At 38.5% G+C, this 24,962-nt stretch overlaps 1 protein-coding gene across 24 annotated transcripts in view; it reads right to left on the reverse strand.

Annotated features, from left to right (window-relative positions):
- Nucleotides 1-24,962, reverse strand: part of Alg9 (ALG9 alpha-1,2-mannosyltransferase) — a 116,478-nt gene that overhangs the window by 35,380 nt on the left and 56,136 nt on the right. For 18 of the 24 annotated variants that reach the window (XM_021237890.2, XM_004856543.4, XM_021237893.2 and 15 more), the window contains one exon: nucleotides 16,519-16,649. The exons of the other annotated variants lie outside the window; for them this stretch is intronic. In XM_021237890.2, the coding sequence (XP_021093549.1) occupies nucleotides 16,519-16,649 (131 nt within the window). Of the gene's footprint in view, nucleotides 1-16,518; nucleotides 16,650-24,962 lie in introns of those variants that run through there. 24 annotated transcript variants of the gene reach the window in all.

A 24,962-nucleotide genomic window follows, 5' to 3' on the forward strand; every position in this document is an offset into this window, starting at 1 on the left:
TGCTTACTAAAATTTTCTGCTTTGTTCAGAAAGAGGTACATTAGAGTCAGGCCTGCAGTCCACCTGATCTAGCATCTAGTATATGAGTGACTGTTAAGTCTGGATGGTACCATTACTTCTCCTGGTTATATAAATCACTAAAATACAAAGCCAACATCTCAAGAAGACAGAGGAAATATAACAACTTAGTAAATAGGCTTGAGACATTTCAGGACCAGTGCTCCAAAGCACTACACACCCAATCTCAGAGTGCCATCTCTGAGGTGCAAACTCTGACAATACCATCTAACATAACTGGCTCAAAGTCAGTGACATGAGACATGAGATGTTATGTTGCTGACAGACAAATTGCTGTGACAAAAGGGGCTGCTGTTTTGTTGTTGATTTTGTTTTTTTGAGACAGGGTCTCACTATATAGTTCAGCTTGGGCTTGACCTCACTATGCAGTCCAAGCTAGCCTCAAACTCATGGCAATCCTCCTGCCTCAGCCTCCCAAGTTCTGTGTTTATAGGCATGCACCACCATGCCTGGCAGGATCCTGCTGTTTTGGCAGTTAAATTAATATATACTAGGAAAAGCTGAGAAAGATAAATGTAAAGAAAACCAGCTTAATTTTAGAACCCTAGGCAGTTTGCTAATTCAATGAAAAGTATGACATTTCTATCCTGCTTTATAATTTAAAATCACTTTCATGTATCCATTCTTACTTAATACTTACCTTAACCCTATACAATAGGTAAAACAATCATCTCTCTTTTACTGATGTGGAAATTTGGGGTTCAAAAGGGTATTTTTTTTTTTTTGGTACCGAGGATCAAACTCAGGACCTTGCGCTTGCAAGGCAGGTGCCAGAACCACTGAGCTAAATCCCCGGCCTCAAAAGGGTATTAATAGCCAGGGGACAGGGGTAAATTCATAGTCTTCAAACCCCATGCTCTCTCCATTCTACTCTATACATCCTCAAGTAAAGTGTACCTCTTCAGTTCTTAACCAACTGATTTCTTTCTTTCCTAGCAAGTGGTCATAAAAATGATTCCCTGAGCACAACTTGTAGGAAATGAAAATCCTCTGAAGGGACTGCCCAGTTCAGAGAAAGGTTGCTGTTCCCTCCAAAATGGAGATCTTTGTAGGCCCGGGTCTCATGCTGTCATAGTTTTCCCAACTTGAAAATGAAGCCACACTAGAAACCAACCCTAAGTACTATATCAGAGAACAAGCCAGGCACCAAAGAACATGTGCAATGCAGAGACCTTCACACCATCATTGCTGCTTTACTTTTTCTAGTTTACTCCCTGAACCCTGATTCTGACAACATTTTGAACATTCATCTGTGATCCCACCTCCTTTCACTGTCTTTCATTCCTTTGATGCGTTTTCCACTTCCCTCTATACCATCTTAAAGCTATGGTCACTCACTATAGCACCTCCCTGCATAAACCTTCAACTTCCATGCCCCTTCACACTTTGTTGAACTTTTTTTACTAAAACCTAACCTTGCACAAAGATGTGCATATGAATGTTCAAAGCAGCATTAATCGCAACAGGCAAAAAGTGGAAACAATCTACCCATCTATCATCTAGTGAAGGAATAGATAACAGAATAATATTCAGCAGTAACAAGGGACAACTACTGGTACATACAACACGAACAAACCTCAAAAACAGCCAAGTGAAAGAAGCCAAACACAAAACTATACATATTGTATGATTCCACTTACATGAAATGTCCAGAAAAGGCAAATATATAAAAACAGAAAGTAGACTAGGGGGTCTCTGGAGTTGGGGGTAGGAATGAGGTCTCTTACTGGGCTGATGGAAATGTTCTAAAATTGATTGTGGTAAAAGTTGTACAATTTAGTACATGAACTACGTGACAATAAAGTAAAAAAAAAAAAAATCCTGGTTAAAATTTCCTGTTTTGTGTCTCACCCATGTGGCTATAGATATACATAGCTGGAGAAGAAAAAAGCAACTACACTGGCCCCATACAAAACTTGAATGGGTTGATTCTGTTTTCCAATCATACTTCATTTCTCTAGTTCTTTTTGTCTTTTACTATTCTCAACTATTTCACAACTTCTCTCACTTCAAACTTCCAAAATCTCATCTTATACCTATTTCTTGTCTAACAATCCTGCTTCCTAATACAATGAGAAAACTAAGGCTACCAGAAGAGAATATCCGGATTTTCATCATCACACCTACCTGTTGTCTAGTACTATACTGACTGTCCAGTACAGTTGCTATGTGGCTAATCAGATTTAAATTAAGATTAAATAAAATTTAAAATCCAGATCATCAGTCATACTAGCCACAGGTTTGTTTTTGTTTTTGTTTTTTTTTAGGTACCAGGGATCGAACTCGGGTCCTTGAGCTTGGGCAGCATGAGGCGAAACCACTGAGCTAAATCCCCGGCCCCCAGCCACAGGTTTTTTGTTGTTGTTGGTTTTGGGTTTTTTTGTTTTTTGGGTTTTTTTTGTGACAGGGTCTTGCTAAGTCACTAAATTGGCCTGGCTGGGCTCAAATTTGCAATCTTTCTGCCTCCGCCTCCGAATCCTCCTGCCTCAGCAGGAATTACAGGTGTGCACCACATGCCCAGCTTATTAGTCACATTTTGAGTGCTTAATAGCTATATGTGGCTTGGCTACTGTACTACGCAAGACAGACACAGAACATTTTCATCATTGCAGAAAGCTCTATTGGGCAGAGTTGGACACAAATGATCTGTATGTCTATCTAAAGCCAATCCTACACTTGTGCATCTCCTTTCACCTAACTCAACAGCATTGCTCCAGCAATTTGTTCCTTTCTCCTACAGCATCAATTTTCAGCTGTACAGAAGATTATTTTCACTGGTATGTAAACATATCCATTATTTCATCTTTAAAAAAAAGATAGTTTGTGAAGACAAAAATATTTTAGAAATTCCTAGAACTAATTAAAACTAATTAGCAACTACAGTAATGTAACAGGATACATGATTAATATATAAAAGGGCCAGGGATTTAGCTCAGTGGCACTGTACCTGCCTCACAAGTACAAGATCCTGAGTTCAATCCTCCATACCAAAAAAAAAAAAAAAAACAGATTAATATATAAAAGTCAATCACAGGCCAGTGATTTAGCTCAGTGGTGCCACTGCCTGCCTCACAAGCACAGGGTCCTGAGTTCGATCTCCAGTACCAAAAAAAGTCAATCACGCCTCGCAAATGCAAGGTCCTGAGTTCGATCCCTAGTACCAAAAAAAAACTCAATCACTTTCCTAAACACCAGCAATAAACAAGAATAATTTGAAATTAAAAACTCAATGCCATTTACATTAGTATCTTGCAAAATGAAATACTTAGATATAAATCTAACAAAATATGCGTAAGATCTATATGAAGGCATGCCCTACTGAGGTCCCGAGTCACGCAGAACACGCCGAACCAGCCTGCTGCAGACAGGCAGGTCTGCACACACCCTACCAAGGGCCAGAGTCACACGGAACACGCCGAACCAGCCCGCTGCAGACAGGCAGGTCTGTGCATGCCCTACCAAGGTCCCGAGTCCCGCCAAACACGCCGAACCAGCCTGCGCCCTGGCAACAATCCACTGGAACACACCCCCACCGCTCCTGTGTACAGCCAGCTAGTTCCACACTACAAAGATACAGAGGACATTGGACCACCAGACCATGGTACTGAGTCCTGCTGCTCCTGGCCCAGAGGTAGGGGCTTCTGAGCCACTGTCCCACTGCTCCTGATCCAGAGGAAGGGGCTTCCCGGCCACCATCCCTCCCACTGCTCCCAGCCCAGAGGAAAGGGCTTTTGGGCCACCTTCTGTCCCGCCGCTCCCGGCCCAGAGGAAGGGGCTTCCGGGCCACCATTCCTCCCACCACTCTCGGCCCAGGGGTAGGGGCTTCTGAGCCGCCATCCCACTGCTTCTGGACCAGAGGAAGGGGCTTCCTGGCCAACATCCCTCCTGCTGCTCCCAGCCCACAGGAAAGGGCTTTGGGGCCACCATCCCTACTACTGCTCCCGGCCCCGGTCCCACCTCTCCCAGCTAAGAGGAGGTAATCTGTGCAGGTGCCAACAGCCCCCCCCACCCAGTCAAAATGAGAAAACACTTAAATAAGTCTCAAAACCAGACTTCCAGATCACCTACAGCAACCTCAAAGGGAAATGAGATGGAACACTCTGATACTCAACCACCTGGACCCAATGAACTGGAAACAAAAGGGGATCTGGAAAAAATGAAATCAGAAATATTTTCTCAGATAAAAGGAGAAATTGTGCCCCTAGTGCAAGACATGATTAATAAATCTAGAGAGGAGCTCAGAAACATGATGGAATCTCAACATAAGAAACAAATGGAATCCATAAAACAGATGCAAATAGATTTCCAGGACATGAAAAACTCCACTGAAAGTCTACACAGCAGAATGAGCCAATGTGAGGACAGAATTTCAGATATAGAAGATAAGATTGCAATTAGTGACCAGGAAAAGAAAAATTGCTTCAAAATTATAAGGGAACATGAGAAATCAATCCAGCAGCTGCTAGATGATGCAAAGAAGAGTAACATAAGACTGATTGGGCTCAATGAAGAAAGAGGAGAGAGTGGAGATGACATAAAAAATCTCTTCACAGAAATAATGGCAGAAAACTTCCCAAGTATGGGAAAAGAGCTTGACATACAGATAAGTGAGGCATTTAGGACTCCAAATAGCCTTGATCAAAAAAAATCTACACATAGGCATATAATTGTTAAGATTCCAGAAACACAACAGAAGAACAAAGTTCTCCAAGCTGTCAGAGAAAAGAAACAAATCACATACAAAGGAAAGCCCATCAGAATCACAGCAGACTTCTCAACACAAACCATCAAGGCAAGAAGAGCTTGGAGTGACATATTCCAAGAACTAAAAGAAAACAGCCTCCAACCCAGATTGATGTACCCTGCAAAACTATCTTTCAAAATGGATGGAAAATAAGATACTTTCATGACAAACAGCACCTTAGGAACTTCGTGAATACCAAACCAGCTCTCCAAAGAATTTTACACAATATCCTAGGAACAGATATTGAGGATCACAACCCCAGGAAGCAAAGCACAATGAACCCATCTGGCATGACAAGAAATTAAATGTAAAGGGGGAGAACCCAACAAAAAGAAAAAGTCATGGCAAGGACAAGTCAATACATTTCAGTTATAACCATCAATGTTAATGGTCTCAATTCACCAATCAAAAGAAATAGACTGGCAGAATGGGTCAAGAAGCAAAATCCAACAATATGCTGCATACAAGAAACACACTTCATTCAAAAGGAAACTCACAGACTGAAAGTTCAAGGGTGGAAAACAATACTCCATGTGACAGGAACCCGAAAAAAAGCAGGAGTAGCTATCCTCTTTGCAGATCAAGTAGATTTCAAACCAACACTGATTAAGAGAGACGAAGAAGGACACTACATTCTTGTAAAGGGAAGAATCCAAGAGGAAGAGATGACAATCATAAATATCTATGCACCAAACACTAGTGCACCCAACTATATAAAACAAATACTAACGGACATGAAAAGTCATACATGCACTAACACAACTGTAGTGGGGGACCTCAACACCCCACTGGCACAAATAGATAGATCAACTAGACTAAAAATAAGTAATGAAATACTAGAACTCAATCGAACTCTTGAACAAATGAACTTAACAGATGTTTACAGAGTCTTCCACCCCACAAAATCAGAATACACATTCTTCTCAGCTGCACATGGGTCATTCTCCAAATTAGACCACATACTCACACATAGAACATGTTTAAGTAAGTGCAAAGGAATTGAAGTTATCCCCTATACATTATCAGACCATAGTGGGATGGAACTGGGGATCCATAGCAAAAGAAACTGGAAAAATTTCATAAACATGTGGAAATTGAACAACACACTCTGAATAAACCATGGGTCACAGAGGAAATTAAAGAAGAAATCAGACAGTTCCTTCAATTAAATGACAATGACAATACAACATATCAGAATCTATGGAACACAATGAAAGCAGTCTTATGAGGGAAATTCATAGCACTGAATATGCATATTAGGAAAACAGAACGAGCCCAATTAAACAACCTCATGCTGAACCTCAAGCTTCTAGAAAAAGAAGAACAGGACAACCCCAGAGCTCATACAAGGGAGGAAATTATAAAGATCAGAGCAGAAATCAATGCAATGGAGACTAAGAGAACAATACAAAAAATCAATGAAGACGAGAGTTGGTTCTTCGAAAGAATCAACAAAATTGACAAACCTTTAGCCAACCTTGCCAGAAAAAGGAAAGAAAAGGCCCAAATCCATGCAATTAGGAATGAAAAGGGTGAAATTACAACAGACCCAGCAGAAATCCAGATGATCATCAATACCTACTTCCAGAACCTATATGCCAAAAAGATGGACAACACAGAAGAAATGGACAGATTCCTAGATACATATGAATTACCAAGGTTGAACGAAGAAGACCTAAAAATTCTGAACAACCCAATATCAACCAATGAAATTGAAAATGTAATTAAAAACTTATCCACTAAGCAAAGCCCAGGCCCTGAAGGCTTCACTGCTGAATTCTACAAGACATTTAGAGAGGAACTGCTGCCACTACTGTTTAAACTCTTCAATGAAATTGAAAGGGAAGCAATACTCCCAAATTCATTCCTGGAAGCAAGCATCACCTTGATCCCCAAAGCAGAGAAAGACCCAACTGAAAAGGAGAACTATAGGCCAATCTCACTAATGAACACAGATGCAAAAAATCCTTAATAAGATACTGGCAAACAGAATGCAGAAGATCATCAAGAAGATCATACACCTGATCAGGTAGGATTCATCCCAGGAATGCAGGGATGGCTCAATATACGCAAATCAATTAATGTAATACACTATATCAATAGAGCCAAGGACAAAAACCATATGATTATCTCCAAAGATGCAGAAAATGCATTTGACAAAATCCAACATGCATTTATGATAAAAACCCTATAAAAAATTGGAATACATGGTCTCTACTTTAAACTGATAGAAGCCATCTATGAAAAACCAACAGCCAATATCATACTAAAGGGTCAAAAACTGAAATCCTTCACACTCAAATCAGGAACAAGATAAGGATGTCCACTATCACCACTCTTGTTCAATATAGTTCTGGAAACATTAGCCATGGCAATTAGACAAGAGAAAGAAATAAAAGGAATAAAGATAGGAAATGAAGTCAAATTGTCATTATTTGCAGATGACATGATACTCTATATAGAAGGCCCCAAGAACTCCACCAAAAGTCTTCTACACTTAATAACCAAATTCAGTCAAGTAGCTGGTTACAAGGTCAACACACAAAAATCAAGAGCTTTCCTCTACACCAATGACAGACTCACTGAGAGAGAAATAGGACAAATAATTCCTTTCACAATAGCATCCAAAAAACTGAAATACCTAGGAATCATCCTAACAAAAGAAATCAAAGACCTCTTCTCTGAAAACTATGGCACTCTGAAAAGAGAGATTGAAGATGACATCAGAAAATGGACAGACATCCCCTGCTCCTGGCTAGGAAGGATTAATATAGTGAAAATGGCCATACTTCCAAAACTGCTATATAGATTTAATGCAATTCCAACTGAGATCCCAGCAGCATATTTCATAGACCTTGAGAAAACAATCCAAAAATTCATTTGGAACAAAAAGAGACCCAGAATAGCAAAAGCAATTCTAGGTAACAGAGACATCCCAGGGGGTATCACAATCCCCAACCTGCAACTATACTACAAAGCTACTGTGATAAAAACAGCATGGTACTGGCAAAGAAACAGACCTGAGGAGGAGTGGAACAGATTAGGAGATGCAGAAACAATGCCAGACACACTCAGCCATCTCATTTTCGATAAAGGAGCCAAACAGCCTCACTGGAGGAAAGATAGCCTCTTTAAGAAATGGTGCTCAGGGCCGAGGATTTAGCTCAGTGGTTCCAGCGCCTGCCTCGTAAGCGCAAGGTCCCAAGTTCAATCCCCGGTACCAAAAAAAAAAAAAAAGAAAAAAAAAAAGAAATGGTGCTGGAAAAATTGAGCTTCAACTTGACAAAGATTAAAACTAGACCTATATCTCTCACCATGCACTAAACTAAAATCAAAATGGATTAAAGATCTAAATATTAAAATAGAAACTCTGAACCAGCTGGAACAGAGGTTAGGTAGAACCCTTGAAGACATCAGTGTAGGAGAAGATTTTATGAACAAAACCTCAGTTGTCCCTGAACTAGCACAAACAATCAACAAATGGGATCTCTTCTTATTAAAAGGCTTCTGCACAGCAAGAGAAACCACCAGCAGTGTGAAGAGACAACCCACAATGTGGGAAAAAATCTTCACCTGCTCTTCCTCAGACAAAGGTCTACTATCTCAAATCTATAAAGAACTTAAAAAGATCAGACCTCCCAAATTTAAAGACCCAATCCAAAAATGGGCATCTGAAATGAACAGACATTTCTCACACAAAGAAGTAGAAATAGCAAATAAATACATGAAAAAATGTTCAACATCACTGGTCATTCGAGAGATGCAAATGAAAACAACACTGAGATTCCACCTCACTCCAGAAAGAATGGCTGCTATCATGAAATCAACCAATAACAAATGCTGGCGGGGCTGTGGGGAAAGAGGAACCCTGCTCCACTGCTGCTGGGAGTGTAGACTGGTGCAACCACTGTGGACATCAGTATGGAGATACCTCAAAGAACTAGGACTGGAAGTCCCATTTGACCCCACTATTCCACTGCTGGGGATCTTCCCCAAAGAATTAAAAGAATCATACCACAGTGATATATGTGCGCCCATGTTCATAGCAGCACAGTTTGTGATAGCCAAAACTTGGAAACAGCCCAAATGCCCATCAACTGGAGACTGGATAAAGAAAATGTGGTTTTTTTATAAAATGGAGTACTACTCAGCCATAAAAAATGAGAAATTAGAGACATTTATAGCTAAGTGGATGCACATTGAGGTGATACTCTTAAGTGAAATAAATAGGACACACATGTGTAAATACCAAATAGTTTCTCTGGTGTGAGAAACTGAAAGTGTAAATAAGGACTAAAATGTATAACAGGTAATGTGAAATATGAAGAAAAGGGGCAAAGGGGAAGGAAGTGGGAGGGCTAGGGGAAAGGATAGAAGGGAATGGGATTACTATAAGAAAATGGAAAAATAGGAACAAAATCTTTGTAAATAGGGAGGACTGGAGGGGTTGAAGGGAGGGCTGGGCAAGGGTGAAAAATAAGAACCAAGAGAGACTATGTAAAGGTGCAAATTTCCAATGATGAATGTCATTATATTGTATACCTAAAATGTACCAATGATTAGAATGAATAATTGATAATGCAAAATAGGAAGAAAAGGTCCAAAGGGGTAGGGGTAGTGGGAGGGGCAGGGGAAAGGAAAAAAGGGAAAAGAAAAATGATGAGAAATGGAAAAAATGGAAATAAAGTCTTTGTAAATAGGGAAGGGTGGAGGCAGTGAAGGGAGGGCTAGGAATGGGGAAAAAATAAGAACCAAGATGCATTATGTAAAGGTACAATTCCCAATGAGAAATGTAATTGTATTGTATACCTACAATGCACCAATAAAAGAATTCAATAAAAAAAAAAATTTTTTTTAAAACATTAATTTTGGTCAGTATGGGGAAAAAAAGATGCTAATGCACTACTAGTGAGAGTCTCATAGGTCCAAACACAGTATTTTAAGGCCATTAAAAATATAGGGCAAATTAAAATAATCACTATCTTTGATTCAATCATGGCAGTCCTGTAATTTGCACTAAGTATCAGTCTAGATGATGAATATGTGTATTACAATATTATGTGTAAAAGGAAAACACTGAAAATTATCAGAAGTTCATTAATAAGATCTAATTAATTTTAAGCTGATCATTGAACTGTTATACCAATGTAATAAAGAATATATTGATATAAAAAAAGATATATATGGAGAAAACTATAAAGTTCTAAAAATAAATGTAGAGATACTCCATTTTCTTGGATAGAATGATGGAATATTTTTCAGGTGTCTGTTCTTCCCTACTTAGATATAGCTTCAATGCAATCCCAATCAAAATTCCAGAAAATTATTTTGTTGACACTGACAAACTGATTCTAAAATTTATATGGATAGACAAAGACCCAGAGTAGCCAACACAATATTGCAGGAAAAGATAAAAAAAAGTTAGTTGGAAGACTGACATCACCTGACTTCAAGACTTAACCATGAAATTACAGCAATCAAAACATTTTGGAACTGGAGAAAAAATAGACAAGTAAATGGAACAAAACAGAAATGGATCCACATAAATACACCCAACTATAAATCTCTGACAAAGGAACAAAAGCAATAAAATGGTGCTGGAACAACTGGACATCCTCATTCAAAATTAATAAATCTAGACATAGACCATGCATCTGTCACAACATGGATCATAGGCCAGGCATAGTGATGTACACTTGTAATCCCAGGGCTTAGAAGACTGAGGCAAGAGGATTGTGAGCTTGAGGCCAGCCTGGGGTACACAGTGTGTGCCAGACCAGCCTGGACTACATAATGAGACCCTGTTTCAAACAACAAAACAAAACAAATCATTCTAAATGTAATATGAAAAGTATAAAACTCCCAGAAGATAACATAGAAGACAATATGGATGACCTTCAGTTTGGTCATTATTTTTTAGATATAATACTAAAGATATGATTCACTTAAAAAAAAATAATTTGGACTTCATTAAAATAAAAAAATTGCTTTGAAAAGACATCATCAAGAGAATGAGAAGAGAAGTCACAGATTGGAAGACATACTTGCAAAGGACACATCTTCTAAAGGTCTGTTATCCAAAATATACAAAGAACTCTTAAAGTTCAACAATAAAAAATGAACAACCCAATTAGAAAAATGAGCCAGACCGCAAAAACACTTCACCAAAGAAGAGCTACAGATGATAAATTTGAAATTAAAAACTTATGTATAGGGCCGGGGATTTAGCTCAGTGGTTCCGGCTCCTGCCTCACAAGCACAAGGTCCCAAGTTTGATCCCCAGTACCAAAAAAAAACCCCAAAAAACTTATGTATAGATGGTCTATATCATATGTCATTAAATAAATGCAAATTAAAACAACCATGAGATATCACTATAAACCTATTACGATGGCCAAAAATCCAGAATATTGACAATCCCAATTGTCAATCCCAATTAACAATCCCAATTGTTTGTTACAATATAGAACAGCAGAAACTCTCACTCATTGGCTGTAAGAATACAAAATGGTACAAATACTTTGGAAGATCATTTAGCAGCTTCTTAGGAAACTAAATATACTCAAATCATACAATCCAGAAATTAAACTATTTGGTATTTACTCAAAGGAGATAAAAATGTGTCCACACAAAAACTTGTACACAGATATTTATACAAGTTGAGCATCCCTAATCTAAAAATTTGAAATCTGAAATACCCCAAAATCCAAAACTTTTTGAGTGCTGACATAAGACAAGTGGAAATTTTCATACTATGAAAGTTTATTTCATGCACAAAATATTAAAAACATTGTAGCCAGGCGTGGTGGCACACACCTATGATCCCAGCACTCAGGAGGCTGAGGCAGGAGGATCACTGTGAGTTCAAGGCCAGCCTGAACTACAAAAGAAGACCCTGACTCAAAAAAAAAAAAAAAATTGTACAAAATTAGCTTCAGGTTATGTATACAAAGTGTATATGAAATCAAAATGAATTTTGTGTTTAGATTTGGGTCCTATCTCCAAGATATCTCATTATGTATAAGCAAATACTTCAAAATCTGGATACTTCTGGGCCGGGGAGTTACCTCAGTGGCACCACACTTGCCTCACAGGCGCAAGGTCCTGAGTTCAACCCCCGTACCAAAAAAAATCTGAATTTGGAGGTCCTCGAGAATGGAACAGTAGTGCCTTGATGAAAGACCAGAAAGCTACCTTGACCTCTTTCCCCCACATGAAGATACAAAGAGAAATCAGCTGTCGGCAACCTGGAACAGAATCAGAATCTGTGCTGGCATCCTGATCTTGGGCTTCCAAACTCCAGGACTGTGAGATAGCAATGCTTATTATTTAAGCAACCCAGTCTATGATAACTTGTTACAGCAGTAAGAACTAAGACAACTGCCAAAACTTTGAATAAACAAAGATGTGCTTCCATAGGTAGATGGAACAACTGTGATATATCCAGACCATGGAATATTATTCAGAACTAAAAAGAAATGAATTATCAAGCCATGGAAAGATATGGAAAAACTTAAGTACATATTGTGGGTGAAAGAAGCAATATGAAAAGCCTATTCATTATAAGATTTCTTCAGTTTACTATAGATGCTCCTCAGTTCAGGATGAGGTTATGTTGGGACAAATGCACCATAAGTTTAAAATACTGTCAATTTGGGTCTGGGATTTAGCTCAGGGGTGCTGGTGCCTGTCTGGCAAGCGCAAGGTCCTGAGTTCAATCCCCAGTACTGAAAAAAAAAAAAGTCAATTTAGAATGTATTTAATTACACCTAACCTTCTGAAGATCACAGCACAGTACAATGCAGAGTATCCACTGTTTACCCCTGTAATATATAGCTATGTGGAAGCTTAGCTCACTGCCACTGCCCAACTTTGCAAGAGTATTATACTATATATTTTTAGCCTGCAAAAGACCAAAATTCATAATTTGATATATGGTTTCTACTATTGCCTATTGCTACTATTGGTGTGAATGTCTATTGCTTTCACACCATGGTAAAGTAAAAACAAAACAAAACAAAAAAACCTGAATCATGCACTGCATTCTGCAAAAAACAAAATTTAAAGACAATAAAAAGATCACTGATTGCCTGGGGCAATGGGGAGAAAACACACAGAGCAGAGGGTGTTTTTTTAAAGTAGTGAAATTATTCTGTAGAACACTGTTTGGGTAGATTCATGAAATTATGCCATAAAACCGTACTATACTAAGGGTGAGGCCTAACCTAAACTATAGGCTTTGGGTGGTAATAATGTTCCAGTGGCGGTTTATCAATTGTAAGAAATCTATCGCTCTGGTAGCTGATACTGATAATGCAGGAGGCTGTGCCTATGTGGTGATAGGAGTACCTGGGAAATCTCTATACCTTCCTGCTTAATTTTGCTGTGAACCTAAAACTATTCTAAAAAAAAAAAATCCACCAGGCATGGTGGTACATCCCTATAATCCCAGCACTCTGCCACTTCACTCGCAAGTTTGAGCTTGGACTCAAACTTAGGGAGATTTAGTGAGACTTTGTGACTTAGTGTGATTTTGTCTCAAAATTACTAAAAAGGGATGGGGATGTAGCTCAGTGTTAATACCTTCGGTTCAATCCCCAATACTTGGGGGGGGGGGCAGCTAAAATGGCAAATTTTATGTTATCACAGTAAGAATTTTTTTTTGGTACCAGGGATCGAACTTGGGACCTTGGACTTGTGAGTCAGGCAGCAGAACCACTGAGCTAAATCCCCAGCCCATATAAGAATATTTTTAAAAGGCCAAAAATCTTTTCTATCAGTTTCCCTGACACCTCCCCCCACCAGCTATAGCCCTAATTCTCTGCTTTTTGGATACAGCAAAAACGTTCAAAAGACTTGAGATTTACAATTTCCACTCTTCTACTATCTCGCTAGGGGTTTTTGTTTTTGTTGTTTATTTGTTTTTTATGGTGCTTATGGGAACTGAATCCAGGGAACTGTGCATGCAAGTCCTCTTCCACTGAGCTACATCCCCAGCCCTACCCTTCTAATCTCTCAAGCTCCTGTACTTCTGCCACTTCACTCAAATTGCTTTTGCCTGCTACAAAATTGAATGGACAGTTGTTAGTCTTCATCTTACTGATTTATCAAAAGTTTCTGGGCCAGAGATTTAGCTCAGTGGTTCTGCCGCCTGCAGCGCAAGCCCAAAGTCCCAAGTTCAAGCCCCGGTGCAAAAAAAACAAAAAGCTTCTGATACAGCTGATCCTTCTGCCTCAAAACATAATGTTCCTTTGGTTTCCAAGACACTGTCCCATCCTAATTTTCCTGCTACTTTACTGATATCACTCCTTCTGAGTCACTGTTGTGGTTTGGATTTGAAATAGTCTCCCAAAATCTCACATGTATGGAAGGTGACTGCATCTTGGGGATGCTATACTCATTGGTGGATTGGTTCACTGTAGGTTCACAGCTGATGTGCTATGAAGGAGGGGCCAAGCTAGAGGAAGTGGGTTGCTGGGATCATGACCTGAGAGTGCATCTCCCTCCCTGGCTCCTCCCTTTTCTTTTCTTTTTTTTTTTTTTTTGGTACTGGGGATCGAACTCGGGTCCTTGCGCTTGTGCAGCAGGCGGCGAAACCACTGAGCTAAATCCCTGGCCTCCCTCCCTTTTCTCTCTGCTTCCTGCCCAGCATAACATGAGCAGCTTTCCTCCCTACCAGGCCTTCCCAATATGCCCTTCCTGGAGCCTGTGAGCCAGCCAACTATGAACTGAAAATATGAGCCAAAATAAATCTCTCCTCCTTTGAGGGGTATCAGGTATTGTGTCTAAGTTACCAGGAAAGTGACTAAACCAGTCACCTTCAATGGTTCTTCTGAGACATTTAACACTATCTTGCTAACCTAACCCTAACACTAACCCTAACTTCACCTACTCTTTTGGGCATCTCACCCAGTCTCATATTCTTAAATATCTAGGTGCCAACAGATCTAAATATCTATCTCTAACTCAGACAGTACCCTGTCCAGCCTTATATATCCAGCTGCCTACTAAATGATTCTATTTTTTTTTGGTAATGAAATATCAAACTTAACCAAAGCTGATCTATCACTCTCCTCCTAAAACCTGTTCTACTTGCAGTCTTTTCCATCAGTTATTGTTAAGTTTATTTTTTCAGCTGCTCATATCAAAATCCTTGGGATCATCTTTAACTCGTTTCTATTTCTCACATTCTGAATTCAGTGCATTTCTATACGTATATCCTGAATCTAACCACATCTCACTATTTGTACTATCCTCTTACTGACCCAGACCACCCTTATCTCTTCCCTGGACTGCTGCAGGAGCCCTGTAACTAGTCTCCCTGCTTCTACACTTACTCTCTACCAATTAATCATAGTACAGTATTGAAAAGAATTTTTTAAAAAACAGAAGTTACATGGCTATTGCACTATAGTGACTTCTTATTTCATTGAGGGTAAAAGCACTTCAACAGCCTACAAATCTCTTCAAAACCTGCACTGTCATAGACTCCTACACCCTGAACCCACTACCTGTTACTCTCTGCTCCTGCTCAGCTCCAGCCTCACTAGCCTCCTATTGTTTCTTCCTTATGCCAGAGTCTTTTCACCAGCTGTTTCCACAGATATCCAAATGAATAATTCTCACACCTCTTTCAAGATTTTGTTCAAATACCATCTTTTCAGTGAGGCCTACCTTGGCCACCCTAGCTAAAGGTATAATCCTCAGTTCTAGTGAACTCTCAACCCTCCTTTTAACTTGTTATTTTTTCTTAGCATTTATCATCTTCTAGTATACCACACAATTCTTTATTTATTGTTTATTGTATGTTTCCTCTGTCCACCTCCAAATAATAAATTTATAGATACCATGATGGTTCCAACCGACCTTTGCCATTACTCCTACCCCTAACTATCCAGATCCCCTCTTATCATTAACTCTGAGATCTTTCTGAAGAGCCAGCCAAGCCCTGGTCTACTTGGCCTCTCTATTTAAGATCTAATAAGCCACAGAAAAAAATATGAGAAAAGGAAAAACATGGAAACGAAGTCTCTGTAAATAGGGAAGGTGAGGGTTAAGGGAGACTAGGGGAATGGGGAAAAAATAAGAACCAAGATACATCATGTAAAGGTACAAGATCCCAATGATGAATGTAACTGTACTGTATACCTAAAATGTACCAATAAACTAAACGGAAAAAAAAAAAAGAACTAATAAGGCATACCCAAAGGTTGGACAAGCTTTGAATCTGAAAATAGTGAACATAAAACTCTGACTTTTCAATAGACATAGTCAATTTGCCTCAGAGAATGAGTACTCTGAGGATAGCTAAGTTGGTTGCCAAAATTAATCATTTTCAAACACTGATTTGAGTTTTCCACAGTAGACCTCTCTGTATTATTTAGAAGCCTTTCATTTGGATGATATGAGAATACATTTTGCATCCTGGTGTCTGCATTCTCAGGTAACTGGACAAAAACAAAAGATATGTTGGAGGGGGCCAGGGATTTAGCTCAGTGGTTCCGATGCTTGCCACGCAAGCGCAAGGTCCCAAGTTCGATCCCCGGTACCAAAAAAAGACATGTTGGGCCCAAATAAAAAGAAACTAATACCTACTAGAATCAGCCCAAGACTAGAAATTAGATATTATTCAATCCTAGAATCCAATTTTCATCCTTACTAGTCTTACTACATCTCTTAGGACTAAAACCACATACCTAGAGGTATCAAGAAATGGTCTGTGGACCAAGCTGATCCATTCTTCTCGATTGGATGAATATCTTGGCTCCCGGGGTCTTTCTCTCATGGTGTCCAAATCTACTAAATAGTGACATTTACTGATGTCTATCTGAAATACAGAAAAGCCAACACTTCATCAGTAATTGCAAAGGTTCCTGCAGGGTTGTAAATAAACATCAACTGCAATCCTAAGAATTCCCACATGGTTTCAGAGGAACAAATATCCAAGTTCTTAGACAATGCTACCTGTGCTCTCTTCACTTAGAAGAGTGCTAGGGTATTATTTAGGCTTGTGAGGGGGCAGCATCTGCTCACTCACTCAAACCTGTATGTAAGCTTTGGGTGGTCTGACTTTGGGTTCGTAAGTCTCCTAGCCCTACAGACATTTGAGAAGGCACTATGAATCCACAACCTACCTCTGGTAAACCTTTTTCCTGGTCATTATTACTCCTTTCTAGTCTATCACCTCTTATTTCAGAAATTGAAAGGATATGTCTAAACACAGGTAGGTGCTAATATGTGAGGAAGCCCTAACTCTCCTGACAGCCACAGGAAATTACACTGCATCCCACAGGCAGCACAGCAACATCAAGAATATCAGCACCTTCAAAGAGTAAACAGAATCAACAATGGAATTGTCTTTTTTTTTTTTTTTGGTACCGGGGATCGAACTCAGGACCTTGTGCTTTTGAGGCAGGCGACGGCACCACTAAGCTAAATCCCCGGCCCCTACAATGGAACTGTCTTGCACCAAAAGTTCAGTACACCTGAGATATCAGAACGGCAGGAATAAAGATGAAAAATACATAATATCAGCAGAACTAGTTACTCAGTTGCTCACAACATGGATATACCAGAGCTCATGGAGAATATTAATACATGTCATTTAAATCCATATTGGTACTGTGCTTAAAAAATTGATTACTTCAATGAACATAATACACAGTCTTTAGGATCCTTCTGTGCTTAAATAGTTTACCTCAAATTAAACTTACATTCTGCCTCTTCTCTGTAAGCCTTTAGAATATTTAGCGACCATAGGAGGAAAAAAAAAATTATACAATTTCTACAAGGTAAAATAAAGCCCAAAGAGGGAAAAAAGGCTACTAATGTGGTCAGTTAAAAAAAAAAAAATCTCAAGGAAAGGAAAATATTTTTCAATATATTTTACATGCAAACTATCTTACATATATTTTGGGGGGTTTTTTTTGGTACCAGGGATTGAACTCGGGTCCTTCTGCTTGTGAGGCAGGCGGGGGAACCACTGAGCTAAATCCCCAGCCCTCTTACATATATTTTTAAATCATGATAACAAAGCCTATAAAAGATTACCCCCCCCTCTTTTTTGGGGGTACCGGGGATCAAACTCAGGACTTTGCGCTTTTGAGGCAGGTGGTGGCGCCACTGAGCTAAATCTCCGGCCCCAATCTCGATTTTTACAAATCAAATAAGCAAGTCAAGACTCAAATTAACTTTGTTTTTTCAACATACATATTTTAAGACCCTATGATGTACTAGCCATTAAGTTAGAGTTAGGATACAGAACCAAGGCCGGGTTCCACCGCCTGCCTTGCAAGCACAAAGTCCCGAGTTCGATCCCGGGAGAAAGAAAGAGAGAGGGAGGGAGGGGGAGGGGGAGAGGGAGAGGGAGAGGGAGGGGGAGAGGGAGGGGGAGAGGGAGGGGGAGAGGGAGGGGGAGAGGGAGGGGGAGAGGGAGGGGGAGGGAGGGAAAGAAAGACAGACAGAACCAAATAAATAAGACACAATATCTGCCCTAAAAGTCAATATAACTTTAAAGGCCATATCTCAGTATTGTGAAAAATTCACTGAGTCAGAGGTAAAGAGCTTTTAGAAGCTCATCTAAATGTTTCTTAAAAATTAAAATGGGAGTTGGGGATTTAGCTCAGTGGTTCCATGGCCTGCCTTGCAAATGCAAGGACCTGAGTTCGATCCCCGTACCAAAACAAAAACAAAAACAAAAAAAGAGCCAAGGATTTAGCTCAGTGGCACTGCGCCTGCCTTGCAAGCACAAGGTCCTAAGTTTGATTCCTGGTACCAAAAAAAAAAAAGAGAGAGACCACCTGAAACAAGAATAGCTCTATAGCAAATTTCATATTTAATGGTAAAGGATACAAAGATTTTCCTTTGGTATCAGATGATTTTCCATCACTACTCTATTTAGCACTGTACTAGAGTTTCTAGTTAGCATTAAGGTAATAAAAACATGCAAAAATCAAAAGAAATGGAAAGGAAGAAACAAAGCTCATTTAATAATACCACTGGTATACACAAAATCCAAAAGAATCTACAGATAAACTTTTGGAATTATTAAGAGAGTTTATTAAATGTTAGACTATGATATAAAAATCAATGTCATCTACATAACACCAATAAACAAAATTAAAATCTATAACAATATAATTTGCAAGGATTTGAAAATATTTACATTGAAATAAATCTAATAAATAATGGGAGTACTATAAAAACTATACAATTTTAATGATAAATGATCAACTGATTAATATAAAATGTGATATATATTTATACATTATATATAATATATATAATGCATACACCAGAATAGTATTTAGCCAACAAAAGGAATGAATTTCTGACACATGCTACACCATGAATAAATCTTAAAAACAAAAGGTCATTTGGCCAGGGATTTAGCTCAATGATGCCACTGCCTGCCTCGCAAGCACAAGGTCCAGAGTTTGATTCTTGGTACCAAAACATCCCAAAAGCAAACAAAAACAAAAGGCCACTAAGCCAAATGTGGTGGCACATGCCCGTAATCCTAGCTCTCAGGAAGGCTGAGGCAGGAAGACAACCATGAGTTTGAGGCCAGCCTGAACTACATAGTGAGTTCAAGATCAGCATGGACTACACAGTGAGACCCTGTCTCAAAAGACAACCAACCAACCAACAAATAAAGCCATCTACTGTATAATTCAAGTATATGAAATGTCCAGAATATGCCAATTCTCCAAGACAGAAGGGTCTATAGGGACTGAGTGTGAGTTTTCGAGGGAGGAGAAGGGTCATGAAAATGTTCTAAAATTAATTCCAGGTGATGATTGTACAACAGTACAAATGTACTAAAAACTGCTGAATTATATAATTATATATTATATAATTATGACAGTAAATTTTACTATGTATATATTTTACCATAATTTTTCTTTTTTTGTACCAGGGATCGAACTCTGGTCCTTGCGCTTGTGCAGCAGGCAGAGAAACCACTGAGCTAAATCCCTGGTCCTTTACCATAATTTTTTAAAGTCATTGAAATGGTATATTTTATTTCAAATACTGATAGACAATAAAACAGAATTTATTAGTGGATATACCTTATTTCTAGATGACAAATTCACTATTTTAAAGATGTCAATCCTAAATAAATTGATTGCTTAAATACAATCTCAATTAAAAATCTCAATAGACATGTGAAACTTGTGAAACATGTGAAACTTGACAAGGGGATTCTAAAATGTACATGGAAATGCAGAAAGACAAAAAGTGCCAAAGCACTCTTAGAAAAGAACAAGTCTTTAAAGCTACAGAAATTAAGACAGTGAGGTACAGTGTCAATAGACTAATGAAAAGGAATAGAGAGCCTAGCACAGACGCAGGCATACATGAAACCCGATTTGTAATAAATGTGACACTACACAGAAGCAGGAAGTGGGTGGTCTTTTCACTGGGACAACTCGATATCATTAAGGAAAAAATAAAACTAGACCTCGTCCTGACTCCACATACAAAAATCAACTTCAGATGGATTATGGACATAAAGGGAAAAGGCAAACTGATAAATTTCTTGGAAAAGAATATAGGAAAATGTCTTCAAGCTCTTAGGATAAGAAGACTTTTTAGACAAGATACAGGAGATATTATAAAAAGAAATGATAGATAAATTTGACTACATTAAAATTGAGAGTATCTGTTCATCAAAAGATACCATTAAAAGAGTGAAAAGAGGCCCAGGGATTTAGTTCAGTGGTTTTACCGCCTGCCTTGCAAGCGCAAGGACCTGAGTTTGATTTCCGGTACCAAAAACAAACAAAAAAGAATGAAAAGACAAGTATAGAATAGAAGATATATAAAGCATTTAAGTACCCAAGATTCATATCTAGAATATATAAAGAACTCTTTCTAATCAACCAGATAAAGACAAGCCACCCAGTTTTAAAATGGGCAAATAGGGCTGGGGATTTAGCTCAGTGGCACCGCGCCTGCCTTGCAACCGCAAGGTCCTGAGTTTGACCCCCCAGTACTACCGGAAAAAAAAAAGTGGGGTGCCAGGAATTCAGTTCAGTGGTGCCACTGTCTGCCTCGCAAGCGCAAGGTCCTGAATTCGATTCACAGTACCAAAAACAAAACAAAACAAAAAACAAAATAAAATGAACAAATAACTTGAGTAGGTATTTCATAAGAACTCCAAATGGCCAAAACAAATTTAAAAATACTCAATCTCATTAGTAACCAGGAAATGCAAAATAAAATCACAATGAAAAACTGTAATATCAAATGTGACCAGAACAGACAGCAACAATTATATGTTTGCTGGTGAGAAATTAAGTTGGTACAAAATCTGTACCAACTGGCAGAATCTACTAAAATTTTTAAAAGATATCTTCTATAATTCAGCAATTATAGGAAATGAGTTAATATTTAAATATACATATTAGATTACATCATATGAAATAATATTTGATGTTTGATCCACAAAAATGGTAACTGTATGTGGTTCAACCTAAAGTACATTCAACAGAAATATCTGCATCCAAAGACAAGTTCAATAATATTCAATAAAGTGATATTATTTATAATTGGCCCAGACTGGAAACCAACCAAACATTCACCAATAGTAAAATAATAAATAAGCTGTAGTGCTGTCACACACTGAAATATTGAATACATATTGAAAATCGCTTCTTGGCCTTTTGGTTAAGATTAAATGTTGAATATGTAATGAAAGATAACAAACTATAGTTATATGCAGTAACATATATGATTATTAAAATAAAATGTTTAGTGAAAGATCAAGATACAAAAGAGTAAATGCAGTATAATTCAGGGAAAATATACCTAAATCATTTAGGGACAAATGTAAATGTGGTAAGTCAAAAGATCAAAGCAAAGAAATTACTACCATAAGTTAGCAGCCTCTGAATGGGAGTATGGAAGTGATCAAAAGGAATTACTCGGAAGATTTCTGGTGCTGGGGATGTTCTATAATTTGACCTAGTGATGGCTGCATAGGCACTTGCTCTATTATCATTATTATCATTATTATTATTATACTGTATACTCATATTTTGTACATATTTAGGCTTATAGATTATACATAATTGAAAGTTTTAAAAACATGCATGCAAAAGCTATTTGGTCATCTCTAGCTTATAATAAACTGTTTTTTCCTAACTGCTACCTCCCAGCAATGTTCTCATTCTCTCCCAGCATTACTTATATGTAAAAAAACCATTTCAGTCTCACATCTGTCTCTACATATGGGCTATTCCTCCAGGGGAGAGAAAGCACACTGAGAATTGACGTCAGACCCAATTCCATTCCACATAACTCTCTAAAAATGATCCTTTGCATAAACACTTCAGGAAGTAGCCTTTTTTGTCCAAACACCCACTCTGTAGCTCCCAAGCACTGTAAGAACATGAAAGAAATTTTTTTTCAAAGGTTTTACAAGTGCCATGCCCCTGTAATCAACAGAACCAGTAAGAGGCAGAGACTTTTATGGTCTCATCCTTAGCCTCCTTTAAGAAAAGAGTCCTCAGTACGACATTTCCACATCTTATTTCTACAGGTCTGTCTATCAAGATCTGGTGTTGGGTACACAGTCTAACAGAGAGGTGAGTGATAACTAATTAATACTCAACTACACCAGTAAGCTTAGGCTTCACACATCACATTATCCGTAAGAAAATTCCACTTAAATTCTAGGTAAAAGTCTTAGAAAGATACCAAAGCAAAATCATATTAATTGAGATACTGATCCATCAAAAATTTGACCTATTTTTTATTCTTTCTGGGAAGCGACTGCTAAAAATTAAAACACACAAGGATGAAGGCCTCCAGAAGACAGGGATGATCAATGGCAGGTTCTTCCTTAGAGGAAAAATAAGGTTATTACAAAAGGGATTTAAAGTCAGCAGGCCTACATGCAAGTCTGGCCACTACAACAAACTAGCTGGTGACACATAATCACTTAAGTGTTTTAAACTCCAGTATCTTCGAATGTAAAATAAACATAATGCTACTTATCTCAAATAGTTTTAATGAGGATTACAAGAGATGAATTACTTAAATGAAACTTATAAACTATATAGGGTTACACAAACAGCTAGAATGTTAGAAAAACTCTTTGATGAGATCTGTGAAATTTAAGAATTTAACTGATAGAAAAGGACTCCAGAGCATTAGAACCCATTAAAATGAATTACTTTAGTCTCAATCTAGATTGGTGTCTACTGACAATTCAAGCTAAACCCAACATGCAGGATGAAAGTGCTACAAAATTAATTACTCATAGTCCCTGATTAGCAATGAATTAGCAGCATCCACTAAATGATATCAAAATCAAACCTCTGACCACCAGCAAAGCATTTATTAAGTACATATTCTGGGACTCCTAAACTAGATGGTAACAAAACTGTTATAAGAGAGCTAGGGATATAGCTCAGTGGTAAAGTGCTTACGTAGCATGCACGAGGCCCTAAACTCAATCCCTAGCACCACCAAAAAAGAAAAAAAATTGCTGTAAGACATGTCTCTGTTCTTACACATATAATTTAGGTCAAAAAATAACATTGAGGGGTCAAGGGTATAGCTCAGTGGCACCACACTTACCTGGCAAGCGCAAGGTCCTGAGTTTGATCCCTGGTTTTGCCAAAAAAAATTTATTGCCAGGGATTTACCTCAGTGGTTCTGCCGGCTGCCTTGAAAGCTCAAGGTCCTGAGTTCGATGCCCAGTACCAAAAAAAAAAAACCAAACCAAACAAAATAATTACATTGGCAGGGCCAGGGATTTATTTCAGTGGTTCTGCCGCCTGCCTTGCAAGAGCAAGGTCCCAAATTTGATCTCTGGTACCAAAAAAAAAAAAATTTGGCATATATGAAATACAGACAGCAAGTATTATAACAGCAATTAGTCCAGGAAAGAAGAGATCACTGAGAACTAAAGTAGTTGAAAAGATTTCCTGAAGAGGATAATGTTAATGAAAGAATCAGGCAGGATGGTGCATGCCTGTAATCTCAGCATTCTGAGAGGCTGTGGAAGTAGGACTACAGTTTGGAGAGCTCAATCTGAGCAATTTAGCAAGACCCAAGCTCAAAATAAAAAAAGCACTGGGGATGAAGCTCAGTGCAAAGGTCCTGGGTACAATCCTTAATACACACACACACACACACACAGGGACAGAAGAGAAAAGGCCAAAGTGAACATGAGCATGGTTTACAGCAGGAGGTGGAATAATATCTACTGATCTGCTGATCCTAAAAGGTGTGTGCTAAGAAAGGAAACTAGAAAGGAAGTTAGAGAGCCTGAGGACTTGATAATGGAGGACCCAAATGAGGAGAAACTGGATCTTGAGTATCAGCAATCTAGGTTTTTCAGCCAAGAAGTAAAATGATGAAAACTTGGTCTTCAAAAAAGGAGTCTATCCTGGGTACAGAGGACAGAGTGGAATAAGGAGGTGTGGGGAGAAAAGCTGAAGCAAGGACTCTACTTGCTAATGTAGTATCCAGATGTGAAATGATAAAATGCCTTCCTGAATTCCTAGTAAAAATGAAACAAAGAAGAGCCAGTCAATTTAAAAGAAAATCAATGAGGGCCAGGGATTTAGCTCAGTGGTTTCGCCACCTGCTGCGCAAGCGCGAGGACTTGAGTTCGATCCCCAGTACCAAAAAAGAAAAAGAAAAAGAAAAAAAAAGAAAATCAATGAAACCAAGATATCTACTCCAGAGCTGGAAGGAAAGGGGGCAACAGTGAGCAGTCGGTTTGGGTGAAACTGAGAAAAGATGATAACTTATACCTTGTACCTACTGAAACTGGAGGAAGCATGCTGTGTTCAAGTGACAAAAAGAAAGCCAGTGTGACTAGAGAGTTGCCTTCTGGAATATGCTCTGCTGCTATTTCATAAATTTCTAGTCCTACATCAGATTTCAGCTAAACATTATTTCCTTAAGGAAGACATCACTGGCCACTTAACCTAGGACAAGTCCCCACATTACATGTGCTCACAGCAACCAGTACTTTTCAAAACATTTCTTAATTACAAACTATGAATCACTTGGGAAGTTAACCTATAGACACTATAAAGTCTGGAACTGCATCTGTCTCATTCACTCCTGTATTCCAAAACCCTAGCACAGTAAAAGCAACCCACAGGTGCTAAACATA

This window comes from Heterocephalus glaber, unplaced genomic scaffold (assembly GCF_053883595.1).
Source record: "Heterocephalus glaber isolate CG9 unplaced genomic scaffold, H.glaber_assembly_v1.0 deba00001429, whole genome shotgun sequence".
NCBI classification, from domain to species: Eukaryota; Metazoa; Chordata; class Mammalia; order Rodentia; family Bathyergidae; genus Heterocephalus; species Heterocephalus glaber.